This window comes from Erpetoichthys calabaricus, chromosome 17, assembly GCF_900747795.2.
Source record: "Erpetoichthys calabaricus chromosome 17, fErpCal1.3, whole genome shotgun sequence".
Taxonomy (NCBI): Eukaryota; Metazoa; Chordata; class Cladistia; order Polypteriformes; family Polypteridae; genus Erpetoichthys; species Erpetoichthys calabaricus.
In genome coordinates, this window is record NC_041410.2 from 5,971,628 (window position 1) to 5,999,014 (window position 27,387).

The 27,387-nt window shown below is 39.6% G+C and overlaps 1 protein-coding gene across 1 annotated transcript in view; it reads right to left on the reverse strand.

Moving 5' to 3' along the window:
• LOC114667235 (voltage-dependent P/Q-type calcium channel subunit alpha-1A-like) overlaps nucleotides 1–27,387 on the reverse strand; it is a 476,759-nt gene that overhangs the window by 373,403 nt on the left and 75,969 nt on the right. Inside the window, exons 2-3 of the mRNA XM_051920739.1 lie at nucleotides 25,739–25,844; nucleotides 9,377–9,516 (exon numbers count right to left, since the gene is read on the reverse strand). Of these exons, the coding sequence (XP_051776699.1) occupies nucleotides 9,377–9,516; nucleotides 25,739–25,844 (246 nt within the window). The remainder of the gene's footprint in view (nucleotides 1–9,376; nucleotides 9,517–25,738; nucleotides 25,845–27,387) is intronic.

The window sequence follows — 27,387 nt, forward strand, 5'->3', positions numbered from 1 at the left end:
TCATAACTTATCCCTTGTACCCCTGAATCAGCCTAGTTGCCCTTCTCTGGACTTTCTCCTGTGCTGCTATGTCCTTTTTGTAGCCTGGAGACTAAAACTGCACACAGGACTCCAGATGAGGCCTCACCAGTGCATTACAAAGGTTGAGCAGGACCTCCCGTGACTTGTACTCCACACATCAAGGCGCTATATAACCTGACGTTCTGTTAGCCTTCTTAATGGCTTCTGAAGACTATTGGGAAGTTGATAGCTTAGAGTCCACTACGACTTCTAAATTCTTCTCTCAAGGTGCACTTTCGATTTTCCGACCGCCCATTGTGTATTCAGACCTCACATTTTTATTTCCTATGTGTAATTCTTTACATTTACTGACATTAAATTTCGTCTGCCACAAATCTGCCCAAGCCTGTATGCCATCCAAAGCCTTCTGTAAGGATATAACAGATTCCAAATTATCTGCTAATCCGCCTATCTTGGTATCATCTCCAAACTTAACCAGCTTGTTACTTATATTCCTATCTAAATCATTGATAAATATTAAAAATAGCAGCGGCCCCTGCACTGCCCCCTGCTGGTCACCACTCTTAACATCAGTCAATTCTGATGAGGTTCCTCACACCATCACCCTCTGTTACCTGTGTCTGAACCAATTCTCCATCCATCTAAAAACATCACCCTGAACTCCCACCTCTTTTAATTTGATGCCCAACCTCTCATGTGGCACCTTATCAAATGCTTTCTGAAAGTCCAGATAAATAATATCATCTGCTCCACTTTGAGCATATCCTTTTGTTGCCTCCTCATAGAATTCCATGCTTTTCTTTTTCATTTATGTCAGCTATTTTAACAAAGTGGTATTGATATGTGGCTAAGTGCCTTAGCAACTACCAGTATATGCTACCTGACTGATTGAATGGGGGCAAGAAGTGAAATATAAATAAACGTAAAAATAAAAGACAAACTTGTGTCACCCCAAGTATTTCCTTTGTCAGTGTAAGTGTTGTAAATTATCTTTTTCAAGTAAGTGTCAGGATTTGGCTGGGGGTCTACCCTCAGCCAGGTCTTTTACTCCCAATTGTACTTTGATTCCTCTTGTCAATGTCTGTTGCCATGCTGTCATGAGATAGATGAGGCAAGAGATATAAAAGAGCATGTTGTAAATTGTGCTTTACGGAACGTGTCTCTTAGTGTCCCTTACCGTTCCCTCATAAAGCTGCTGCATTGCACACACCTAACAAATTGAACCCAAAGGCAAGAGTCGGCCAAACTGACGGCACATACCAAAGTCATAAGGCAAATCAGGATGAGCTACTGATGAAGAAGATATGACATTAATAAAAATTACTGAAACAACTGTATAATCTGATAAGGAAATCCAAGAAAAAGAACAGATGCCAATACGCTGAAATTAAAACGTGTTCAAGTCGAAGGTATCCAAATGCACATAGAAAAAGGCAAACTACAAAACCAAGCACAAGTTCAAAAAAAAGAAAACCACTAAAGGGCTACACTTGCCTATAAGTGTCTGCAAAGAAAGAATACACAATTCTAGAGCAGACAGCTTTCATCCAAATAGGTGGTACCAGAACCAAAATAAATATGGAATATTGTTGACAAAATCAAAGAAAAATGATCAAGGAAAAGGTAAAAATCACATCCAACCCATTATCTAAGCAAGAACTGAAATCAAATGCTCCAGGCAAAATAATTTTTCAAAGATATGTAAGTGAAGGCGAGAGTGTGGGAAACATTAAACAAGGTGTAAGATATGAAAGGAGGGATGCATCTCAATAACCACACATTGACTAAATGCCAAGAGCAATCTAAAACAGCAAGTCAAACTAAACACTAACTTGCCTAAGTTGAGTAGTAAGCGTTTACCCTTGCAAGGTGTCAGCAAGTGGAAGGTGCAATAAAAGATAAATGTCAGGTAGGCAGCGAGGTCAACAGCATGACTGGATTCATGATATTGAAAAAAACAAGTCACATGTACGCCATGATATCTGAGCAAAGACACATAAAAGAAAGCAGTAACATCTGAGTAAGATCATTACACCAGTAAGTCAATCATTTATGGGAGAAGAACGGCATCCTCAAAATGTGAAAATATCTAAAGAAAAGAGCAAAGCGAAAATTAGAAAATCACACCAGCTAATTAATAATTTAGGCCCAAGAACTGCATCTGCAAAATGCCAAAATACCAAATGAATCACACTTTTTAAGGTAAGAAAGACAAATCCAAATGCTCCAGCTGCAGAGTAACTGGTCTTTACCAATCATAGTAATAGTCTTTGATAACGCCTTACTCAAAAGGTTGGTTCCCTCCATTTCTGAGCACATCATTCCAAAATCAAACAGTCTTTTTTAGAATGATCAGGGTATTGCATAATGTTTGCTAAGCAACACCTACAAGGAAAAAATCCATCAGGTCACACCTGGACTTGTTCTTTGCTCTCGTAGGCTTATCAAAGGCATCTGAAATAGTAACCATGGATATTCTGTCACAATCAATAATTCCACAGAGGGATTATACTTGAGTATTTGCTAAGGACTTTCAGTACACAGGCTATATAACAAGCTCAGTACTCATTCTGTAAGATCTGGATTTAGCCAGTTAGCAAAGGAGGGAGTCACCCTGTCCTTGTTTTATAATAAAGCGTGCAATGTGTAACGACACTACACGCACCCCGTTCTTCAATTGTGCAGTCTGAATTTGAGGTGAATGTCACTGACTGATTAATCGTGTATTGATACTTCAGAACCATATCTTGCAAAAATTGGACTGAGCCATGTGCTAGATCTTGTACTCTTAGATATCTTCCATATCTGTGGGATTACAATGTTGGTCCGTGAGATAAAGAAGGGTACTGAAGTCACCGTTTTCACCCGAATGGCAACATCTTGAATATCAGACGACTGCAAGTAACAGATCACTAAGCTGCAGTATGCTAATGACTGTGCCCTAGTAACTCAGTCTGAAGGCCTGCAAGCCACCCTCACAGGTGCTACTGCAGCACAAAGAAAAGCAGGCCTAATAGGAACCATAAAGAACACTGGCATCAGGGGCGGCCTTAGGCATGTGCAAACTGTGCACCTGCACAGGGCCGCCAAATCCCAGAGGCCGCCACGCCAATATATACTGAATATAAAACAAAGAGAAAATAATGACACAAGTGATGGCAATGTGGCCGAAAAACATTGTGTTTTTTGTTAATTAGTACGCTGTATTTACTAATGTCGCTAGAGTCGGAGCAGTAAGCTATATGTATTATTAAAACGTTCTGCCGTAATCAGAATATCATGGGCCACCACTTGGTTTTCAAGTTACGGACACGCGCATATAGAAGCGAAGCTAGTGCAAGTGGGCAAGTCGCAGTGGCAAATTTCGGCAAAAGTTAAACGCTTGTGTCATGAGCACGAACCGGCTATGCAGTGTCCGCAACGGACGTGGCTATCCGCCATGCATAAGACACCATATTGACATTGGCTGGTGAAGGGGCCACCGATTCTTTCTCTGCCCAGGGCCGCCACGAGCCTAGAGCCGCCCCTGCTGGCATCAACTATCACTGGACCATGGCACCACTCTCCCAGCAAAAAGCTTTCACTAAACAGTCAGTCATTTTCCAACCCGCTATTATCCTAACACAGGGTCACGGGGGTCTGCTGGAGCTAATCCCAGCTAACACAAGGCGCAAGGCAGGAAACAAGTCCTGGGCAGGGCTCAAGCCCACCACAGGACACACACACACACACACCAAGGACAATTTAGGATCGCCAATGCACCTAACCTGCATGTCTTTGGACTGTATGAGGAAACCGGAGCACCCAGAGGAAACCCACGCAGACACGGGGAGAACATGCAAACTCCACGCAAGGAGGACCCTGGAAGTGAACCCAGGTCTCCTTATTGAAAGGCAGGAGCGCTACCACTGTGCTATCATGCTGCCCTTCACTAAACAAACTTTTTAAATACATTTCAATAGTGAAAACTAGCAAAAGGCATTGTATTTATTTATTTATTTTTTTAAGTACAGCACCTTTTAGTTACAAATGTTTCATTAGGTGACTTTGTGGTCTCACAGTAAGTCTATGAGTATGAAACTGGCAAATCTGTAATTAAAATTCCCATATGTTTAGCCACTAGGTCAGCGTTTCTCAACCTTTAAGTAATTGTGACCCGAGTTTTCATAACAGTTTTAATCGCGCCCCCCCCCCCCCCCCAACGTTTTTTTGAAAGTTGCCCACTAATACCCATTTGTTCTTTTTTAATTAATGATATATCATAGATGCATATTTTATTATACTTAAGTTTTATCGACATTTATCTAACTCTATATTTATTTTTCTAGTATCAGAATATAGTTTAAGTTAATTTGTTTTGGTTTCAATAGATGTATTTTTCATATTTTCGATTCTTGTTTTCTTTTTTTCACATCTTCACACCCCCCTAGGGGGGCCCGCCCCACAGTTTGAGAACCACTGCACTAGGTCATATTTCCTTCCAGAAGGCCAACAAATGACATACGTTTCCAACTTTAAACACTGTAGCACTATCATATTCAGAAAAGAGTGCCCTATACTGGTAAAAACAGAATTGCCTGCAATAAAATAAACTGAAAGTACTGAGTCAGTGAAGCATCACACCAAAATATTGACATACTGTGCAGTCTATGTATGCACATACTGTATACATTTGAAACAAAGACACACACATTCATCTCACTAAAGCACTAAAAGCCGTTAACATCTAGCACCTCCGCAAAACACTACATGGCAAGGTACAACACCAGGAATACTGACCCTGTGCCACACCAACAACAGCCTAACACGGACACTGATTCTGATGGTTTGGACACATTATTCACATCTCTGACACTTGCATTCCTTATCAGATTCTCTAATAACAACTAGCTCTGTGTTTAAAAGAAGTTCAAGAACCTAAATTAAGAACATGTAGAAAAGATGAAATTTCATTCTTTCAAACGGTTCGAAACCTCACTGTCTGCCACTCATACTGCTTCACATCCCTACACTGTAGGGATCAGTAAAACAGAGAAAAATACACACTCTTCAACACCAGAAGATTCAAGAGAAGAGGCACTCCTGAATGAGTGTCCAACTAGAAATGATTTCCAAGATTAAGATACCAACAGAATGGCACAGTACAGTCACATGTAATGTAAGAGACCAGCGAAAAAGATAGACAATACTACACTGGAAGCAGGGGAGGCCTGACACATGTCAATGTGGAAATGCAAGTTTCACTTGAGAACAGTACACTCGGTACATGCACTTGATGCCATGGAAGGGGCTGTGATACCTGCCAGAGACAGCAAGAGACAGAGATATGGCCTGCAGAGGATCATGCAATGCTCTCAGATTGTCCCAAAAACCCCACACACACACGCACGCGCAAGATCAACTTGATACTCTTAGACAGTCAAAGTAACCAAAGTGAGCTAAGGGTTACAAGAATTACACACCACCAGGTATCACCAAGGGATTCCAAATGGACTCCTAGAAGGGCAGTCAAACAAAAATCTTGCAATAAGCAGATAGATTTCTACCAACCTACGCAGGGTACAAGGACCAAATTGGGAAATATGCGACTTGGCTGTCCCTGTAACACAGGGGTCACCAAGTCCGGCCCTGGAGGACCACTGTGCCTGCAGATATCCATTCTAACCCTTTTAAATTGAGTGCCCTGTTTGTGCTGTTAATTAACTTCTTGTGAATTCATTTAATTGAATTGCTTTTTTAAGATTTGTTCACCTGAATTTCTGCATCACTCCTCTGAATTGCTTCACTTCTTTCCTCACTTATATGACGTGAGTGAGTCAACAGAAGACCGACTAAGTCAGAGCCTCAAACTCCAACCAACTGCTTAATGAGGTGCCAATTCCTGTTGTTAATTAAACCAGTTGTTTAATTTCTTGGCTTGTTGCTGTTCTTGTGGTGCATTAGCAGACATTTCTGAAATTGTTGATTTTCTCTTTTCTAAGAGCTCTATTAAAATGTTTTGGGGTCCTGAGCAAACTGACATTCCTGAGACCTTCACCTTTCTTTATTTTCAGATATTGTATGATGGACACCAGTTGTTTTGGCTCATTTTGTATCTCCTTATTGTTTGGCTGCTAATTAAGGAAAAAGAAACAATTAAGGGGTCTGAGTCTTCAGGAGCAAATCAATTAAAATTAGTTCAAAAGAAGTTAATTAGCAGCAAAAACAGGTCAATCATTCAGAAAAGGGTTTGAATGAAAACCTGCAGCCACGGTGGTCTTCCAGGACTGGACTTGGTGACCCCTGCTGTAAAAGAGTAAGCAGTATGGATGATCTCTTTAAGAACCAACTCTTTAATTTCAACTAAAGGTTTAGGGTTGCAGGGACACCAAGAACATCTGAAGGAAGATCTCGTCAAGAGTATTTGGAGCAAAAACATGGTGTTTCTGAAATACTGGAGGTGGCTTAATGGATTTGTCAAAATTGCACCCAACTCTTTAAAGCTGCCTCACTCAGGTAGAGATCATAGGGGAGTCTGAGGTAAATGATCAGCTGGTGGAAGGAACAAGTGAAGACTAACAGAGAGACAAGACCCAGGAGATGACAGATAGAAAATTAAGTGATGCGGGTTCCACAAATATATCAACCCAATGTGACAGCTTCTCTTTCTCTATGATTTTATGCACCTTGGATTATTCTATCTGCCATAATTAGTTTATAGCCAAAAGAAAACATTATTAGCCCTGACATGTTCAGACTGAAATATTCAAGAGATTATTCATATCAAATCTTGGCTGAGTTGTATCAAATGAAACACTAAGGCACCTGCTTTCATGTATTGGTCTCTCTAAAAACATCTCTAATGCTACTTGCTTTACCATCTCTGACAATAGCAGGTTGGATGATCCTTACATTGCACAAGCTATGTCCTTAGAAATAAAGCACTTTGCTAGTTTTATTCCAATACTTGCAGATGTGAAATAGGCACAATATTATATGTAAAGAAAGAATACATAGTCTGTCAATCTTCTTCTTCTTTCGGCTGCTCCCATTAGAGGTCACCACAGCAGATCATCTTCTTCCATATCTTTCTGTCCTCTGCATCTTGCTCTGTTACACCCATCACCTGCATGTCCTCTCTCACCACATCCATAAACCTTCTCTTAGGCCTTCCTTTTCTTCTCTTACCTGGCATCTCTATCCTTAGCATCCTTCTCTCAATATACCCCTCATCTCTCCTCTGCACATGTCCAAACCAACGCAATCTCACCTCTCTGACTTTGTCTCCCAACCGTCCAACTCGAGCTGACCCTCTAATGTCCTCATTTCTAATCCTGTCCATCCTTGTCATGCCCACTGCAAATCTTATCATCTTTAACTCTGCCACCTCTGGCTCTGTCTCCTGCTTTTTGGTCAGTGCCACCATCTCCAGCCCATATAACATAGCTGGTCTCACTACCGTCCTGTAGACCTTCCCTTTCACTCTTGCTGATACCCGTCTGTCACAAATCACTCCTGACACTCTTCTTCACACACTCCACCCTGCCTGCACTCTCTTCTTCACTTCTCTTCCACAATCCCCATTACTCTGTACTGTTGATCCCAAGTATTTAAACTCCTCCACCTTTGCCAGCTCTACTCCCTGCATCCTCACCATTCCACTGACCTCCCTCTCATTCACACACATGTATTCTGTCTTGTTCCTACTGACCTTCATTCCTCTCCTCTCTAGAGCATATCTCCACCTCTCCAAGGTCTCCTCAGCCTGCTCCCTACTATCGCTACAGATCACAATGTCATCATTAGACTCCTGTCTAATCTCGTCTGTCAACCTGTCCATCACCACTGCAAATAAGAAAGGGCTCAGAGCCGATCCCTGATGTAATCCCACCTCTGTCACTCCTACTGCAGACCACACCACTGTCACACTTCCCTTGTACATATCCTGTACAACTCTCATGTACTTCTCTGCCACTCCCGACTTCCTCATACAATACCACAACTCCTCTCAGTCACCCTGTCATATGCTTTATCCAGGTCCACAAAGATGCAATGCAACTCCTTCTGGCCTTCTCTAAACTTCTCCATCTACACCCTCAGAGCAATCATCGCATCTGTGGTGCTCTTTCTTGGCATGAAACCATCCTGCTGCTCACTAATCATCACCTCCCTTCTTAACTGAGTTTCCACTACTCTTTCTCATAACTTCATGCTGTGGCTCATCAATTTTATTCCCCTGTAGTTACTGCAGTCCTGCACATCCCCCTTATTCTTAATAAATGCTAATATTTCTCTTTTGAATCCAAAGTAAGTTATTTTTACAACTAAGATCTTATTGCTAATAAAATGTTCATTTACTTTTACAATTTTTGTAAATTCAAAAAAATTGTAGTGGACAATATGTTAAGAACCTACATAATCCAAATTAGTTTTGCTGTGCTTTATTATAGCTGCAAGTATTCAGTCTTCTCTTTGATTTCTATTGGCAAAGCTTTTAATTTGGCTGTTAAATAAATGAAAATGAATCACAGAGGTTTTATTGCACCACTTTACCCACTGTATACGTCTGGTGAAGCTAGTGAGGATATCTGTGAAGCACGGAAACAGCATTTGATATGTTTACTGATTGCCAAAATCGTATGAAGTTTTAAAGTCTTCAAGTATCATTTCAACTGTGGAACAGGAAACTTCATAAACTGTTGAATCCTTAAGTGACATCAAAGACTGTTAGAAGCAACTATAGACATCTGTTAAACTAAACTTCATTACTTATAACTATAGAAATGAACATATAAATCACTTCTTAGAGATTAGCTCTCTATCTGTCTCACACGTGTCAGGGATGCTTGTGGAAATCCACTTCTCCTTCCTCATGAGGGGCAGTAACATATCTATGGATGTATGTATATGTATATATATATATATTTACATTTAGCTCCCAAATTCATTGACATTACAAAAAATAAACTCTGAATAAAGTAGTTTACCCTTCAAAAAACCTGAAAATTAAGCATGTACATTTAAAATATGAACACTTTAATTTCCTATTGAAATATAGCCTATTAAAAAGCATTGCTTAGATATTCTCTGACACCCTCCCTTTCCCACAGCACACTAGCCAGTGAAAAGAAATGCTGTATGAATGAAGGATTGTGTGTAACTTTAATGATTATAAAGATGCAATAACGCTTCATTTTTCATTGGTTTTGATACATAAAAACAGTAATCTGTTTAAATCATTCAAACCTCCTTTCTAATATTTTGCAATCCACTTTAACTGCATCATTTCCAATCCAGCTTCCATCTTACTTGAAGTGAACTAAAATATAAACGCAACACTGAAAAATAAAACAAAAATTTCAACTCATTGACTTACCCAGTAAGAACGACAACAAAGTCCATCACATTCCAGCCATTTCGTAAATAGGATCCCTTGTGAAAAGCAAATCCCAAAGCAATAATTTTAATTCCAGCCTCAAAGCAAAAGATCCCAATAAAGTATGGTTCAGTGTCATCCTGTATGGGCAGAGGAAGTAGACACACATTACATTATATTCATGTATATAAAAAATAATTATTACCTTACCATGGTAGGAAATTGAAAAAGTTGTTCTCTAACATACAATGAAACAAGTGACGTTTATGAACTCCAAGTCCACCTACAAAAATGAAGTTTTCAGAAGGCCTTTTGTGACTTCACATTAACATAACATTGTAAAATCTGACAGTGCTTTGAAAATGTTATATAACAGGAGCACCCTTCAACTTCTAGACCTATCAATATTTTAATGAAAAAATAGAGTAAGGTTGGCATGGCAGTCGTGGTTAATACTCCCCACTCACCATTTCAAAACCTTGGATTTAATAGTTTGTAAGTGTCTGCATAAGAGTTGCACATTCTCCCCCTGTCTCCTAGGATCTTCTCTGAGTACGTCATTTTCCAATTTCATCCCAAAGATATGATTCTTAGGTTAAGAGATGGTGTTAAATATGCCCTGTTTTTGTTTAAATAATGGCATGTGTGTGCAATAGGCCCTGCAAAAGACTGACATCTCCTCTTTGCTTGGTTTCTGCTTTGCAACAAATACTGGAGGAATCAGTTCTGCCAAACTCTGAAACTGAATTATACTTCTACAGTCAGTCAGTCAGTCAGTCATTATCCATCCCATCCATCCATTATCCAACCTGCTATATCTTAACACAGGGTCACAGGGCTCTGCTGGAGCCAATCTCAGCCAACACAGGGTGCAAGGCAGGAAAAAATCTCAGGCAGGGCGCCAGCCCACTGCAGGGTATACTTCTACACTTACTATATACAGTAATCCCTCCTCCATCGCGGGGGTTGCGTTCCAGAGCCAAATAAGAAAATCCGCGAAGTAGAAAGCATATGTTTATATGGTTATTTTTATATTGTCATGCTTGGGTCACAGATTTGCGCAGAAACACAGGAGGTTGTAGAGAGACAGGAACGTTATTCAAACACTGCAAACAAACATTTGTCTCTTTTTCAAAAGTTTAAACTGTGCTCCATGACAAGACAGAGATGACAGTTCTGTCTCACAATTAAAAGAATGCAAACATATCTTCCTCTTCAAAGGAAACAGAGAGTAAAGCAAACAAATCAATAGGGCTGTTTGGCTCTTAAGTATGCGAAGCACCGCCGGTACAAAGCTGTTGAAGGCGGCAGCTCACACCCCCTCCGTCAGGAGCAGAGAGAGAGAAAGCCACAGAAAAACAAAGTCAAAAATCAATACGTGCCCTTTGAGCTTTCAAGTATGTGAAGCACCGTGCAGCATACTTAAAAGCTGCACACAGAAGGTAGCAACGTGAAGATAATCTTTCAGCATTTTTAGACGAGCGTCTGTATCGTCTAGGTGTGCGAACAGCCCCCCTGCTCAATCCCCCTACGTCAGGATCACAGATAGTCAGCGCAAGAGAGAGAGAAAGAAAAGTAAGTTGGGTAGCTTCTCAGCCATCTGCCAATAGCGTCCCTTGTATGAAATCAACTGGGCAAACCAACTGAGGAAGCATGTACCAGAAATTAAAAGACCCATTGTCCGCAGAAATCCGCGAACCAGCAAAAAATCCGCGATATATATTTAAATATGCTTACATATAAAATCCGCGATAGAGTGAAGCCGTGAAAGGCGAAGCGCGATATAGCGAGGGATCACTGTATTTCTAATTTGTTGGGGTTTTTTTCTTGTATTTCTTCCTTTATGTCTTGTAAGGCACTTTGAACTGCATGTCTTGTATGAAGAAGAGCTACAGAAAGAAATGTTGTAAATGGTTGAAAATAAAATAACTTGTCATAAACTGCTTCATATAAAATTAAGTCTGCTTTGTTAGCAGAGGTGACTGATAATCACAATGCAAAGAAACAAAGTGTAAAGTGGATTATGAAAATTCAAAGCTCGTTATTAATGGTATCTCGGCATTATATTTCCATTATGACATCTGGTGTCATTAAGGGATAAATACATTAAGCCTTATCTAAATGCATTGGAATTAAAGAGCTGCATTATCCAGTGGGTGAGTAACATGCTACACAAACCTGATAGAAAATTTCTCAGTTAACTAAATGTGAGATTTTTTTTCAGTACTGTATTTGTTACAGTAGCGATAATGTTATTTAGATACAAATAAAAAATAATGTTGCTCTTTCACTTTTTATAACACTTAAGTGTTGTGTGGTGGTATTTGCTACCTCTATGATCCCCTTATTCTCTTGTTTTGTGATACTGCTTAACTTTAACAGAGGTATAATACTCTTACTCTATCACATAAGTGACACTGTTTATAGTTTACCAATTTAATTCTGCTACTCTATTACCAATTTCAAACTATTACACTGTTACCATGCAATAGTCTATCTCAGATTCAGAAGTGAAACTTTTTCACTTACATAATATTGTTCTGTCACTCCATGGCTAATTAATATTATTAATCAGCTGCTCGTGTGATGTTACATTTGTGATACTATTACTTGGCTTTGAATGTGATACTGTTTTTCTTTTGATGATGTAATGCTGTTGACAAATATCAGATATTACACTATAAATTTATTAGCAATTTATACTGTAAACTAATTTCAGATGCTTGCTCAAAATGTAGTGGTAACCTTACCATCTACTGCATACCTGTATTATACTCTGATGCAGGGAATCCAGGTATCATTATACACTATTTGCCCATCTAAGAGCAACCTTTCAGTACTTTTGAACAAAGTATATATATATATATATATATATATATATACACACACACACATATTGTGGCAGGTGGCTGGCGTCCATGCCCAGCCGGGACACCCCTGCACACTATATTCAGTGGGAGCAGCCCTGGACAGGGCAATACCTCCCCCTGGATGCTAGATGGCCGACCCCCTGGGGTGGTTCGCGAACGTCTCGGTACACGTACAAATCGTTTTACGACCAAAAAGTTCGCCAAACTTTTGCCTCGGTTCATGACCACACACTCGGTATATGAACAAGCCAGTTTCCCTTTCGGTCTGTACATGTTCAGTCTCTCCCTGTGCATTTCCTGTGCATCGAGCAAGAGAGAGAGCGAGAGAGTGCGACACACACACACACACACAGGCAGCGCAAGAGAGAGGGGGCTGGACACATAAGGTAGGAAGGCAGTTAAAGAATGCACTGGGCTTGATTTTGCTTTCACTTCTGTGTATAGCGATCGGTTCGTAGTGTGCATTGTTGCAATGTTACTTTTCTTGGTGGTTTATTAAATTACGGATTTTTTCAAATGTTTATTTTTTTCCCTGTGCTTAAAACTCATTAAAAAAAAACTGTTTTTAGCCAGCGGTTGGTAGCGCTATAGCGCAAACTATTGTAGTGTTAGTTTTCTCTGTTGTTCAAGGTTTTCTCAGTGTTATTCAATGTTTTTACATTTAGTTTACTATTACGCTGTGCATTCTATGGTTTAATTAACTATATTTATGTTTAAAAACTTTAAAAATATATATATTTACATATAGTTCATATGGTCTGGAATGGATTAATTGTATTTACATACAATCCTATGGGGGAAATTGCTTCAGTTCACGACCAAATTCGGTTTACAACCAGAGTTTTGGAACGAATTATGGTAGTGAACTGAGGTTCCATTGTATGTATATTTATATATTATATATGTGAATGAGAGAGTTTCACTTTGCTATTAGGGGTTAGAGCACAGGAGTCGAACTCTGGTCTTGGAGGGCCGCAGTGGCTGCAGGTTTTCGTTCTAACCATCTTCTTCATTAGTGACCAGTTTTTTTCTGCTAATTAACTTCTTTTGCCTTAATTTTAATTAACTTGACTCAGACCCCTTTGTTGTTTCTTTTTCCTTTATTAGCAGCAAAACAATAATGAGGCACAAAACGAGCTGTCCACACGACCAGCTATCCACAATATCTGAAAATAAAGAAAGGTGAAGGTCTCAGTAAGGCTGATCTCTCAGATCACCAAAACATCTTGACGGTGTTCTTAGAAAAAACAGAAAATCAACAATTTTGGAAATGTCTGCTGTGGCAGAATGAGAGCAGCAACAAGTCATAGAATTAAACAACGAGGTTAATTAACAGCAAGAACCAGTTTCTCATTAAGAACCTGGTTAGAGTGAAATTGGTTGGGGTTTGAAGACCCAATTTAGCTGGTCATCTGTTGGCTCGCTTCACATCTCATTTCTGTTTGGCTGTCATTTAATGAAGAAATGAATCAATTCAGAGGACTGAATCCTTAAAAACAGGGCTATTAAAACAAAGGGCAAAGAGTTAATTAGCAGTGAAAACTGGTCACTGATTAGGAAAAGGGTTAGAATGAAAACCTGCAGCCAGTGTGGCCCTCCAGGCCCGGAGTTCGACCCCCCTGGGTTAGAGTATAAAATAACAGCCAAAAATAGCAAATTCATCCATTTTAAACTAAATCAACAACACAATAGTGGGCAAAAAGTGAAGGGGTCTGAATACTTGCTGAATCCACTATTATATTACTACCTGTTACAAAATCTTCATGCAGTCCTATTTGACTGTAATGAAATCTATAGAAGATGTCTTTTACTTAGCCTAGCAGAGAAGGAAGGGATGGTATTCATGTCGCAAATGAAAAACCTACTCGATCCAATCGATCCATACAAAGACATATACTTAGTAGCTGCATAGTCAGTCAGTCAGTCATTTTCCAGCCCTCTATATCCTAACACAAGGTCACGTGGGTCTGCTGGAGCCAATCCCAGCCAGCACTAGGTGCAAGGCAGGAACAAATCCCAGGCAGGGCTACATAGTGTATACTGTATTTATGTATTTATATTTATGATGCTCTTGGTTTGTTGTCACCCAGAACTACTAAAAACAGAAGAGTGTCTGTCTCACAGGTGCCAGCTTATTTGTTTCCACTTTCAAATATGAAAAAATGTAATCATTTGCTGTTCACATTTACAGTAGTGCCTAGCATGTAGGAGTGTCTATGGCAAAAGATGTGTGTTTATACTCAACAAATATTAGACAAAAATAAAATATGAAATGGAGTAAACCCCTGACAAAACTACAACAGGGTGTGAGAGATGGCTGGAAGTTTATCCTGGCCAGTACCCTCAGGCCGTTAGATGGAGTCCTCCCTGCAGCATGGAGGTGCCCCGGATTCCTGCAGGTCATCGTGGGAGATGGAGTTCTACTTCAAAGCCCAGCTGGGTGCCGTGGGTGCCATCGGGTGACGCTGCTGGGAGACACAGGGATTTCTATTTTCCCTTTAGCCCGGAAGTACTCCCTAATCACGGGGACGGAAGAACTGAAGTACTTCCGGGCTGAATAAAAATAAGAGTTTTCATCTGACCTGGAAGTGCTATGGAATCACATGGACTGAAGGACAGAAGCACTTCCGGGTCATGGACTATAAAAAGGACTATGGGAAACCCAGCAAGCTGAGCCGCAGTTGAGAGGAAGAGTGACGGAGCTGCTGGGAGGAGAGGTGGATTGATTAGTTGTATTATTATTGACTATTGTGTATTGTGGAGGTGGAGGGGCTTTGTGCACATTATTGAAGTAATTAAAAATATTACTGGTACTTTTACCTGGTGTCTGGACATGTTGTCTGTGGGTTACAAGGGGCAACAGCGAACCCTAGTGTCACAAGGGGTTAGTCTAGAGTCACTAGTGGAGATAACATGAGCATCTTTTAGGTAAGTATCTTAGTGAAATCTTATATAAACACAGGAGAACATTCAAACTCCACAACGACAGTGACAAGGTCATGTGAAAATTGCACCTTCCTGGAGATGTGATGTGGCAGTGTCATTGTGTCCCACACCTTGACATAGTGCTCACTGTAAAAGATACTTCATATGATAAGTTGACTGATATTCCTAATTCACTCGTAACGTATTTAAAGCAGTTCACTTTCTGAAAGACATTGTAAAATAAATTTGATTATTTGATTGGTATTGTGTATCACTTTGGATAGTGATGGTGAAAGGTGCAAGGAAGAAATTATGGGAGCTGTCCCCACAGAAAGAAGAATGAATCCAGTGGAATGCACTGATCCAGAAATCAGTCACTGTTACTTGGATAAGGAGTATTGCATTTCATGCAGCCCTTGCACAGTTCAGAATTGTTTTGACATTGAACAGTTTGCCTCTTGTCCTGCTTATCATGGTATATCTCTTCAGCTATGTCATGCATCGGTCAACAGCAAGCCTCGAATTACACTCAGCAGTAGTAAGTATGGAAGTTGTTGTATCTCAGCCAGAACAGACAGGGGCTGCACAGGGAAGAAGAGATAAACAAATGTCAGGTAATGTTATGGTTTGGGGAGTCATTGGGTATACCATGAAAAGAGCTCTTGCATTTGCGAAGGACATAATATAGCATGGTTTATAAATCATGTAAAGTGATGGTCCATTCAGTCAAAAAAGTTCAACGAAAAATTCCTGCCCTTAGAAACAAGGATATTTGTTCAGGGGTTTCAGTACTGTTATGGCATCCCTCAGATTTGTGTTACAGGTAGACACTAACTTCAAACATTGTAAACTACATAAGGCGCTTTGATTTTTCCCACTTTGTTGGTTACTAGCGTTGTACTTGATTTATCATATTATGTGTTTGCATAATGCAAATTAGGACAAAATATGTCCTTTGGAGCATTTTTACATACTTACTTATGAAACTGGAACACTTGAATATACTGTACAGTATCTCATAGAATGGAGAAGTTTATGTGCTGTGGCAGACGGCCGGGGCCCTTGTCTGGCCGGGACGCCCCTTCAGTATATGTTACAGGGGAGCAAGCATGGGCTACTCAATTCCTCCCCTGGGAATCTAGATGGCAACCCCCTCTGGGTTGCAACGGTGCTTCAGACTCCCGCAGGGCTTCATGGGAGTTGGAGTTTGGTCCAACCCTGTTGGGCTTCGCAGGCGCCACCTAGGGGGTGCTGCAGCAGGAGCTGCGGAGTCGTTTTGGGCAGTTCGTCCACCACACCTGGGAGTGCTGCCAGGAAATGGGCAATCAAGAACCTGGAGCACTTCCAGGTGCCTTATAAAAGGAGCCAGCAGCTACCACTCGGGAGCCAGACTCGGGAGGAGGGAGACAAAGCTTAACGGAGAGGAATGGTGGAGAAAGAAGAAGAGGAAGAGTTTGGTGTTGTGTTTTTCATAGTGGGACTATGTTGTGCCTGTGGGGACGGGGAAGGCGTTGCCCACAGGCGAAGATATTGAAATGAGACATTTATTTGTTTAATCAGTGTGCCTCCCATATCTGTCTGTGTCGGGGCAGGTGCCAATATAGCACCTTTTGTTACAGTGCCTATCAATGTACTCACTGTTTATCCCTTGTTACATTTAAGCAGTAACTCATAAGGCCATTTGCAACCAGCAACTGATGTCTAATATACCCTCCACCCCATCTATTTTTCCATATCGCCTTTCTAGTTCAAGGTTTTAGGGTGCGAGTGTGATTCTTAGCTGCACTGATGGGAACCAATTCTGGAAGGAACATTACAGGACACACATTCACACTTAACTCGCAGAGTCTCCAATCAAACTAACACTGGATTTTGGTTTTAAGAGAAAGACCCACACAGACATAAGACGCATAAGACAACCATCTTAGCGCATGGGCACGCTGAGCAGTTGCCCGTGGGCCCCACGAGCATAGGGGCCCTCATGCTAATCTATGTACTGTATGTTGTGACTTGCTAAGTGGTTGTGTAGGTAGGGGTCCCAGTGCACTGCTTTGCCCGGGGGTCTATAATGCTGTTAAGATGGCCCTGCAGACAGTGCCTTATCCAGAAATTGAATCCAGAATTCTGGAGCTGAAAGGTGAGCTAACCATTTTCCCACCATGCCATCCATTATTCATTTTCCAAAATTGTGCACAGTTAGTGTAGATAGATAGATAGATAGATAGATAGATAGATAGATAGATAGATAGATAGATAGATAGATAGATAGATAGATAGATAGATAGATAGATAGATAGATAGATAGATAGATAGATAGATAGATAGATAGATAGATAGATAGATAGATAGATGATAGATACTTTTTTTTTCTTAGTCTTCTACTATAGCTTAGTCTTTTGCTGTGGCATGGGCACCAGAGATGACTTGCAACCATTTAGCAGAGTGACTTTATTCTGAAAGTATGGTACTACATCCATGTTGCAGATTTCCAAGTATTGGTAGACTGCATGCCCCTGCCCAACCATTAGGAGAGGGCACTGTGTCACAGTTAGGTTTTGGTGACTTCATACAGTGATTTCACACATCCATGGAGGTTGCCTTTATTTTATAAGTAAACCAATATAGATCTGTCAGTCAGCACTGCTGCCTCACAGCTCTGAAGTCCTTAATCCTGTGTCCAGCCACTGTCTTTGTGGAGTTTGCATGTTTTCCATGTTTGGAGGGGTTTTCATCTGAATGCTCTGGTGTTCCTCCCACAACCCAAACACATGCAGGCAAGGTTAATTAGTGAGCCCTGTGTGAGTGAATGTGGATTACAATGGAATGAAGATCTGCCAGGCTTGGTTCCCACCTTTTTGTCAGTGACACCAAAGTAGCCACCTGTTCCTGTGTCCGCCTGACCTGGATAATCAAATTATAATGGACTCCATGAAACACCCGCATAATAAAACACCCCAAGGGGATTGCCACCCTACCTTGGCAGTACCAACCACAAGGAAAAAATTATAACTGAACAGGAGTGCCTGTCCATCACAGGCCTCGCTAATCCACACACACACTCTTCATAGGCGCCTAGCTTGCCTAAACCCACCCGCTTTTCAATGTTACTTGTACTGTTGCATATGTTACTGCATGGCTTGTGTGCTGACGGAGTTCAGGTAGAGTTACAGCAATAATCATAATGTTAAATTAACCTTCTGACTGAAGAGATCAACTTGAAACTTCAACATTGCAGGTGCATATGTTGCCAACAGCTTGCCTCATGACTATCTGCTGACCATGATTGAGTATTTGCTACATTGATCATGCAAAGTTTATCTTGATTGTGTTCATGAGGCTGTATCATAATATTCTCAAAGCAGTTAACTTCAAGGTTGTAGAAAACCGAGAACAGGTTTTGGGTGCAAAGTAGGAACCCACCCTGGATGGACCACCAGTCCATCCTAGATGAAATAGGTTTAATACATTTCCAACTAATGTATGGCCTAAGAAATTTTGCTTTTTCTTTAAAAAGATTAAGCATAGGCATTGCGACATAAAATTATTTTTAAGAACATGTTGTGGGAGCCCACCAAGATGTAAACAGTTTAAATTTAGAAATCACTTAACACTGTATGTTACTAGAATGTGACTAAGCACCATGTGCAATAAATATTTTAGCACTGTTTAAGAAAAGTTAAAAATATCAGTCATGGTTTCTCTGGTATGGTTTTATATAGTCAAATAAAAAACATCTGTTAAGAGGATTATCTTCTAAAATCCAATAGGATGCCAAAATTATGGGAACCTGTTACACTGCTGTGACAGCAAATAATTTAGTACAGTGCCTTTTTCAAAACATACAAGCACATTGTGTTGATAAAGAAGCGAACCTGGGTGGATAAGCAGCTTGTGAAATCACTTTCTAATTCTCATGCTGGTAATCAAGAAGAACCACATATGTGAGACCGCAAAATCTTAAAACATCACCCTGGAATAAATTAAGTATAAACTGAAATATAAAAACAGTGGAATGCTGGAGATGAAGCCAAGGGTAGCACTGCAGCTTCAGAGCTCCACAAGACACGGCTTGCATTCTAGCTGTCATTCCAAAGTTACTAGGTTTGGTTAACTTTGGATTTTAAGTTGGCCCAATTTAGCTGAGTGTGTGAGTGTGAGCTACACTGAACAGTTTCCCGATTTGTACCCACAAAACGCTTCTGGAACAGGATCTGGCTACCATGATTCTATAGAAATAGGTCAGGAAAATCAAAGCAGCGCAAGCAGATGAAATGTGTTTACACAGGAATGAGCTTTTACATTGAAGAGAAGACTCTTCATCAACGAATAAGGAGAAGAGGCATGTCTTCAGTTCAAAGGCTTGCTCCCGTGTGAACATGTTTCCTCTGTGTGCACTGTGCAATGCTCTGATTTTCCACATGTTTTTATTTAACAATGTTAGCAAAAATGCATGTGTTTTTGCCCACTGTTAATGCTTGATGATGTGATGTGTGGATTATGTGACACAATTAACGTGACATTTTTTTCATGGATGGTTTTATATTGTTTGCAATGGTCCAGCTTTGGTTTCGATTGATGCCAGTCCTATCATGAAGCCTTTTATCGCCATTCTCCACAAAAAATGTGAGAGTAACGTTTTTTTCTGGGCCTTCAGTACAAATTAAATGGGGTAAGAAACATTGTATATAAAATAGTATTTCTGGGTGGAGAATTCCTTTAAGGCTATGTATGATATACTGCCCCCATAAATGTGTATCTCGGAATAGTCCCTAATACTCAGAGGATTGAAAAAAGACTTTCTCTCTACTCCACGTAATTTACCAAACCAACATTAGATTCAAATATCTCAAAAAAAAAGAAAACACCTACAGTAGGTTCCACTGCCCTGTCCAATTTTTTTTTTTTTCAGAAATCAAAGCCTAACATCCTGTGGTATTTTTCAAAATCCACCCATTCATCCATTCTCAAACCCACTTAACTGCCATAGCAGCATAAGATGCACACAAGAACCAATAAGTGGTTTGGGTGGCAGTCAGTTACAGGGCGCATACAACTAAATATGCACACTATATGACAACCAAATGCAAAGCAACCGGGCCAATTTAAAGCCACCACCTACCATAATCTGACCAACATTGGAATATGGAAGAAAACCAAACTCCTGCACAGGGAGAATGTGCAAACTACATATGTACAGTGCCTTGGTCAGGTTTTGAACCCAGAAACATTGACGCCATTGTGTAAACTACCATGACCGCAGCTATGCTGATGACACACAACTGTATTTATCAATAGCGCCTGATGACCCCGACTCTCTTGATCCACTGACCCCCAATGTCTCACTTGTGTTTCTAAATGGATGAGTAGTAATTTTCTCAAACTAAATAAGTAGAAAACAGAAATTTTAGTGATTGGTAAAAATGGATATAATGAGGGTATTAGAAATAAACTTGATCCATTAGGATTAAAAATCAAGACGGAGGTAAAGAATTTAGGGGTAATTATTGACTCTGACCTAAATTTTAAATCACATATTAATCAGATTACTAGGACATTTTTTCACTTAAGAAATAGAGCAAAAGTTAGACCTCTTATAACTTTGCAAGATGCTGAAAAATTAGTTCATGGTTTTGTTTTCAGTCGGCTAGATTACTATAATGCACTCCTGTCAGGACTACCCAAAAAAGACAACAATTGATTGCAACGAGTGCAGAATGGAGCTGCCAGAATCTTAACTAGGAAAAGAAAATCTGAGCACATCACACCAGTTCTGATGTCACTACACTGGTTACCTGTGCCATTTAGAATTGACTTTAAAATCCTGCTTACAGTTTACAAAGCCTTAAATAATCTGCTCCATGCTATATTTCAGAATGCCTGTCACCTTCCACTCCAAATTGTAACCTTAGATCTTCAAATGAGTGTCTGCTTATAATTCCAAGGGCTAAACTTAAAAGAAGTGGTGAGGCAGCCTTCTGCTGTTATGCACCTAAAATCTGGAATAGTTTACCAATTTCCCCTTGGGATTAATAAAGTATCTATTTATCTATCTATCTATCTAATAGAAATTTGCCACACTAATACAGTGGAGCATTTTAAAAAAACTGCTAAAAACTCTTTATTTTAACATGGCTTTCTCATAGCTTCATTTTAGTTTAATCCTGATATTCTGTATATGCATTTAATTATCATTATCATTCATGGTGTCTCAGAAATCTATACTAACCCCTACTTTCTCTGCTGTTCTTTTTCTGGTTTTCTATGGTGGCGAGCTGTGCCTATACCACCTGATCAAAGCACCGTGATGCCCCTACATTGATGGACTGAAGGCCAGAGGTTCACCAGACCGTCATCATCAAGTTCATCCATGTGAACCCTGAAAACCAAGAGGACTGATTGAGGTCATGTACAGTATGTTAGAATGCCTGGAGGGGGCTGGGTGGTCTCGTGGCCTGGAACCCCTGCAGATTTTGTTTTTTTCTGTCCTCCCTGGCCATCGAACCTTACTTTTAATCCATGGTAATTAGTGTTGCCTAATTTTATTTTTAAATGTTGTCTTTGTTCTCTTTCTTCATCCTGTTAAGCACTTTGAGCTCCATCATTTGTATGAAAATATGCTATATAAATAAATGCTGTTGTGATACTAATGCCACCCACATTTTCAACATGTAAAAATAAACCTTTGTGTGTATGTATGTATGTATATATATATATATTATATATATATATATATATATATAGATATATATATATATATATATATATATTTATATTATATATACACACACACACACACTTATTCTGTATATACAGTAAAACGTAGATAACCCGGATAAATAGAAAAGAAGGATAACAGAAAAGCTACTTTAAAAATGATATACAGCAGATTCGTTTAGCAAGCAGTATTTATTTACAAAACAAAACTATATTAACAAAATATGATATAGTATTAACAAAATTAATTAATTCATATAATACTGCGACGACCAGCGTAATAAGCAAATACTCCACAGTGGTACTGGAGTTTTCTACGTTTTACTTGGAGTCTTCGTTCCATAACAAACGGTGCCCTGTCTTGTACTCGGTTATCTGGGTTACGGAGCACACCTCCAAAACAGTAAAAGAAAGCCTTTCCTACCACTCATGTGCTACATACCGCAAACAATCCTGCTTATTGTCTCCTGACTCCCTACTCAAAACCTTCTTCCGCTGCACCTTCCTTTTTCTACTAACTTCTCCTGTCACTCATGTCCGCTCCTTACAGAACAGCTGCCCTTCATCCGGTCCCATCACTTAAAGCATTCCCCTTTTTCTACTCCCCCATAGCGCATCACAAGCTGCCTGCATATCATAATATATTAAAAAAACATAATATTTAAAAAGAAAAATACTATACAGAAGAACAGCAACATTAATACATTAATACAGAATAACATTACCGTCAGTGGCTTCTGTTTTTGACACGTTTTTCAATTTTGTCGGCATCACGCTTTTTTCGTTCACTGTTGTTCTTTCTACTCCGTAAATTGAAGCAATACTTGAAGCACTTTTGCCATTTCGTAAACATTTAATAATTTCAATTTTTTGTGACAACACCACACGCTTACGTTTCGGCTATAAAATGTGTAGTAGATTAATTACAACAAAAGAAAAAAGCTGTGAAACGCTATTAAAACTGAAGGTACGTAACTGATACTGTGATTTAAAAATGCGGTATGACATGTGGTTCTTGGGAAGAACACTACACACTAGCACAGGGTGAGTTGTTCCAATGTGCCATTACCAATTAGGACGTCATGATCGTGTCCCGTCTGCTCATGCGATTACAACATGGGTGCGTAATTTCAAAGAAATGGGTTGAGCCTTAAAAAAAGAAGTCCCCAGGTGGAGCCACTTCGCATACTGTCTGACTAATCGATGGCAGCTATTTGACGATTGTTTGGAAGGCGCGTTATTTCACACAACGGTGACATTCCATGGTCTCCGAGATCCCCAGATCTTACGGTTTGCGATTTTTCCTGTGGGGACATCTTAAAAGCCAAGTGTACCGCACACGTCCTGCAACCATTGCTTAACTAAAAAGGAAGACTGAAGAGGAAATCGCTGGCATTCCCCCTGACGTTTTACGCTGATCAATGCAGAATTTCCACAACAGGCTGTCAGAATGTGTATGGAGACATGGACAACACCTTCATAATGTTTACTTCAAAACTTAAAATGAATATTGAATGAATATTGATTATCATCATTAATTGCATATCCTGTACAATACATTTCATCATTAAATGTATTCTGTAATGTGTTTATTCATGTATTAAACGTCAATTGAAAATTTCCAGTTTCCCTGCGCCACCCTGTACTTGAGTTGAAGTAAACTTACTTATATTTCCTTCCAACTTACTGGGTTGGAAGTGATATTGGAATAAGTTAAATTAAGACAGTTCATTTGAACATGGGAAATGTTAAAGGGAACGCATTTTGTAATTAAAACTGCAGTTTATCAGCTCTCTTCCTCTAATACATGGAGGTGGCTGAATAACCAATACACCAACCGACTTCTGATCATCTTTTCTTTCTTTCTTTCTCTTTCTCCACATGTCAACAGCAAGCCTACTCAGTGACATCCAGGGCTGGTTGGACAAGGAAGCATGGCTGAGAAAACCACATGGCGTCCTGCTTTTAATGTGTATGAAAAACAAAACTCAATTTGGCACTCTGCTGCAGAGGTGTTGTTAATAATAATAATAATTCTTTACATTTATATAGCGCTTTTCTCACTACTCAAGGTGCTCTCCACACAGGGAGGACCCGGGAAGTGAACCCACAATCTCCTTACTGCAAAGCAGCAGCACTACCATTGCGCCACCCTAATGATTTATTGCATTCCCAAAGAAAACAAAATGCGACAGCTGGTAGTGAACTACACTGCAGCTTACAAGTACAACAGCAAGAAAGAGACCCAGAACAACACGTCCAACAGTTCCTGCTCAAGTCAATGCAAATTTTAGTAAGGTAACATTTTGCATTATATTTATTATTACTACAGTTAAGATGGGCACTTCATGTCTTTGCCAGGTCAACCCCAAATTAGCATATGGGATTATCTGTTACTAGAGTACAAACAGTTGCATAAAAAAGATCAAATAGAACAATAAACAGTGAAAATAAAAAGGAAAATATACACCCCCTCCTGATTTTTTTCTCATTTTACTGAATTAAAATATAAAGTCTTAATAAATTTCAACAGAAATGTCCTACATGAGTCTACTAGAATATGTCTATCAGTTTTGTCTATTCAGGAAATTGCAGTTTTGGTCCAGTTTTCATTACATGAATGGGGATCAATCAATTCTTGTGTTATTGGCTAATGGATTCTCCCTCAGACAGAAAGCAGGTGGTGAAGCTGAAAGAGACCTCTACACCCCCAACCCTGAGTCTGGAGCCCCACTGAGTTGTGTCTCATAAATATCCCTGTATGACATATCTGTGTATAGGAATGGTAGAACGGAGCTGGGCAAATGGAGTTGACTAAATAATTTGGAGTTCAGTGTCAAAAATGCAGAAGAATTAGTGGTGGGCTTTAAACAAGGCAGAAACTAACTGTCAAGTCAAGTCAAGTTGGGGATCATGCACTGGTACAGTGCATTGCTGCACCCACTACACGACGAAACAACTCAGGATCCCGGTTTGTAACGCCCCTGTCACTTTTATATATCAATACTCAGTTTGTGCAGGTGATGGAGGACTCCGAGTCAAACAGGTGGTCCCCAGTGAGCCAAAGATGTGGCTACTATACAGATATTTAAGCTGTTTAGCAGATGCCATTAAATAGGGTGACTGACACAATCAGAACACATTATTTGTGTTTATATATTTAAATACTTTGGAGCATTTGGAGCACAACTAGGCTATGCAACTTCTCAGAGCCAAAGAGGAGTGGATGGAACTTGTCAACCACACATTATCTTCAAATCCGCTTAACCCGATTCAGGGTCACAGGCTGCCAGAGCCTGATTCAGCCGCTCTGGCATATGGCAGGACCCACAATCACGCTGGCATAGGGTAATAGGGAACTGCCAGCATATGAATGTCGTAATCAACAAAAACCCCACAGAGACAGAAAGAGAATGTGCAGATTCCACAAAGACAATATCGGCATGCAGGACTCAACCTCAGGGCACTGAAGCCATGCTAACCACAGTGACACCATGATACCCAGAATCTTGTGGTTTAATATCTAATACCAAGCAGAATGACAAATAGCAATGAGATTGAGTAATTATTAAATATTTTTTGTTTTTATTTATGCACTCATATTTTATAAATGATTGTAGAAACGTTTATTTTAACACAAATATTTTTGGTGTTAAATGACTCAAATCCTAATCTAATACATCAATTATGTAAAAGCAGCAAGAAATTTGATTTTATTTCTATAGCTACTGTAGATTTTATTTCAGTAAATCTTGATTTGGGACTCCTTTGAGATTGAGAGCTTAAGGGTTTTCCCAACTTGCTTCTAGGATTGATGTAATAGGATGAAAGAAGATTAAAATTGTGCACTCACCAACCGCTCCGACATCGGCGTCTTGTCTCCATCAGGCAGATGCTGCTCCAAGGCTAATACTATACAGTTTGCAATGATAGTGGCTAAAATCATGTATTCAAAAGGAGTGAAGACAGTAGAATTAAGGAAAAAAACGTGCAAAAATAATAAGTCATAGTGAAATACATCAAAAATAACACACATTAGGCTTGACATTTAGTTTCACAATAACCAAATATAACATACAGTAGCAATGAAACATCACTGAATGATACACTCAGTCCACTTTGTTGTCTATTAAACTAACAAATTCTTGCAAAATATTCCCAGTAGATTAATGTATCTTACTTAATTAGCATTCTTTCTGTGGACATCTGAAAAGGTACAGGTATTCACAAATATTTGTTCAGCATAGGGGAAAACTGGGAGATGCGTCAATTCATGACACTTATTTTTATTGACTTTTCATTCATTCACTCATGCATTCATTCTGAAAACTAGTGCTATAATCTTATTTCAGAGAAAGGCAGAAAATGTAATTTTAATTATTGATATTATTAATAATTGAATTGGGAGTTAGACAAAAACTGAAGGAAGTTCATATCTAAAAAAATAACCAGTCCTCCCCTTTTCCCAAAGATGAATTCAGAAACCAAAAAGCCAGTCGATAAAAAGAAGAGCAGAAGTCTGGATACTGGGTCAAAATTCAAAGCAATTCAATTCAGTTTATTTTTGTATAGTGCTTTTCATTGAGCGCAGGTGCAGAGCGCTGCGACAAGTTCTCAGGTAAAATGTAAGCCTAGATTTTACAAATGACCAAATATAGAAATAGTACATATAAAGATACAGATTTGTTTAAACACACAGAAAAACAAAGTAGTTGAAACTAATTAACATAAGGGAAACCAACAATATCAGTCCATTAATTAATTATTGAACTATGGCCAGTTGACAAATGATCAAAAGTAAAGCACAACACACAAAAAGTGTTGTTACATAAATCTGGATGATCAATGTTATAAAGCACGACCTCTGCCCTGCACCACAAAATGGTGGCACCCATAAAAACAAAATGGTGTCAAGAATAGACATTTGTATATACTGTATGTTATGAATACATTTTTAGAGTGCAAGTGTCAGAGGGGGACATTTTTTTGTGCACTGGGTGGTTCCATTAGGCACCCATTGTTGGGACTGGGGGGGTGAAAAGTTAAAAGGCAAATTTCCTGGATAATCCGGTTATTGATGTTGTCATGGCTGTCTGTAGGATGTTGGTATTTGCTGTATTGCAAAGTAGTCACTGCTTTGAAGTTTTTGGCTGGTTGAGATTACAAACGATACCAAGTTGTGATAACAGAACTGCTCCTTCCTTGGAGGATGTCTGTATTTACCTGACTTGGAAATTAACATGTTTGACAATATTGGTTTCTAATCAGCAGATCTGTACTCATTAATGTTTGGTAACAACACATTTTGTTAACTTGTGTTTTCATTAAATGTTAAACCCAGGAAATTTAGATGTGCCATTGTTTAAACCGATTGTCCAGGACTGACAACGGCAGAGGAGGGACGGTCCACTGAGAACGCGGCCAAGATACTCGGACAGAGCACAAGGGCTCGTAGGCAGACGAGGGAACCTGGCTGGCACGACGTGAGGCACAAGCACAGCA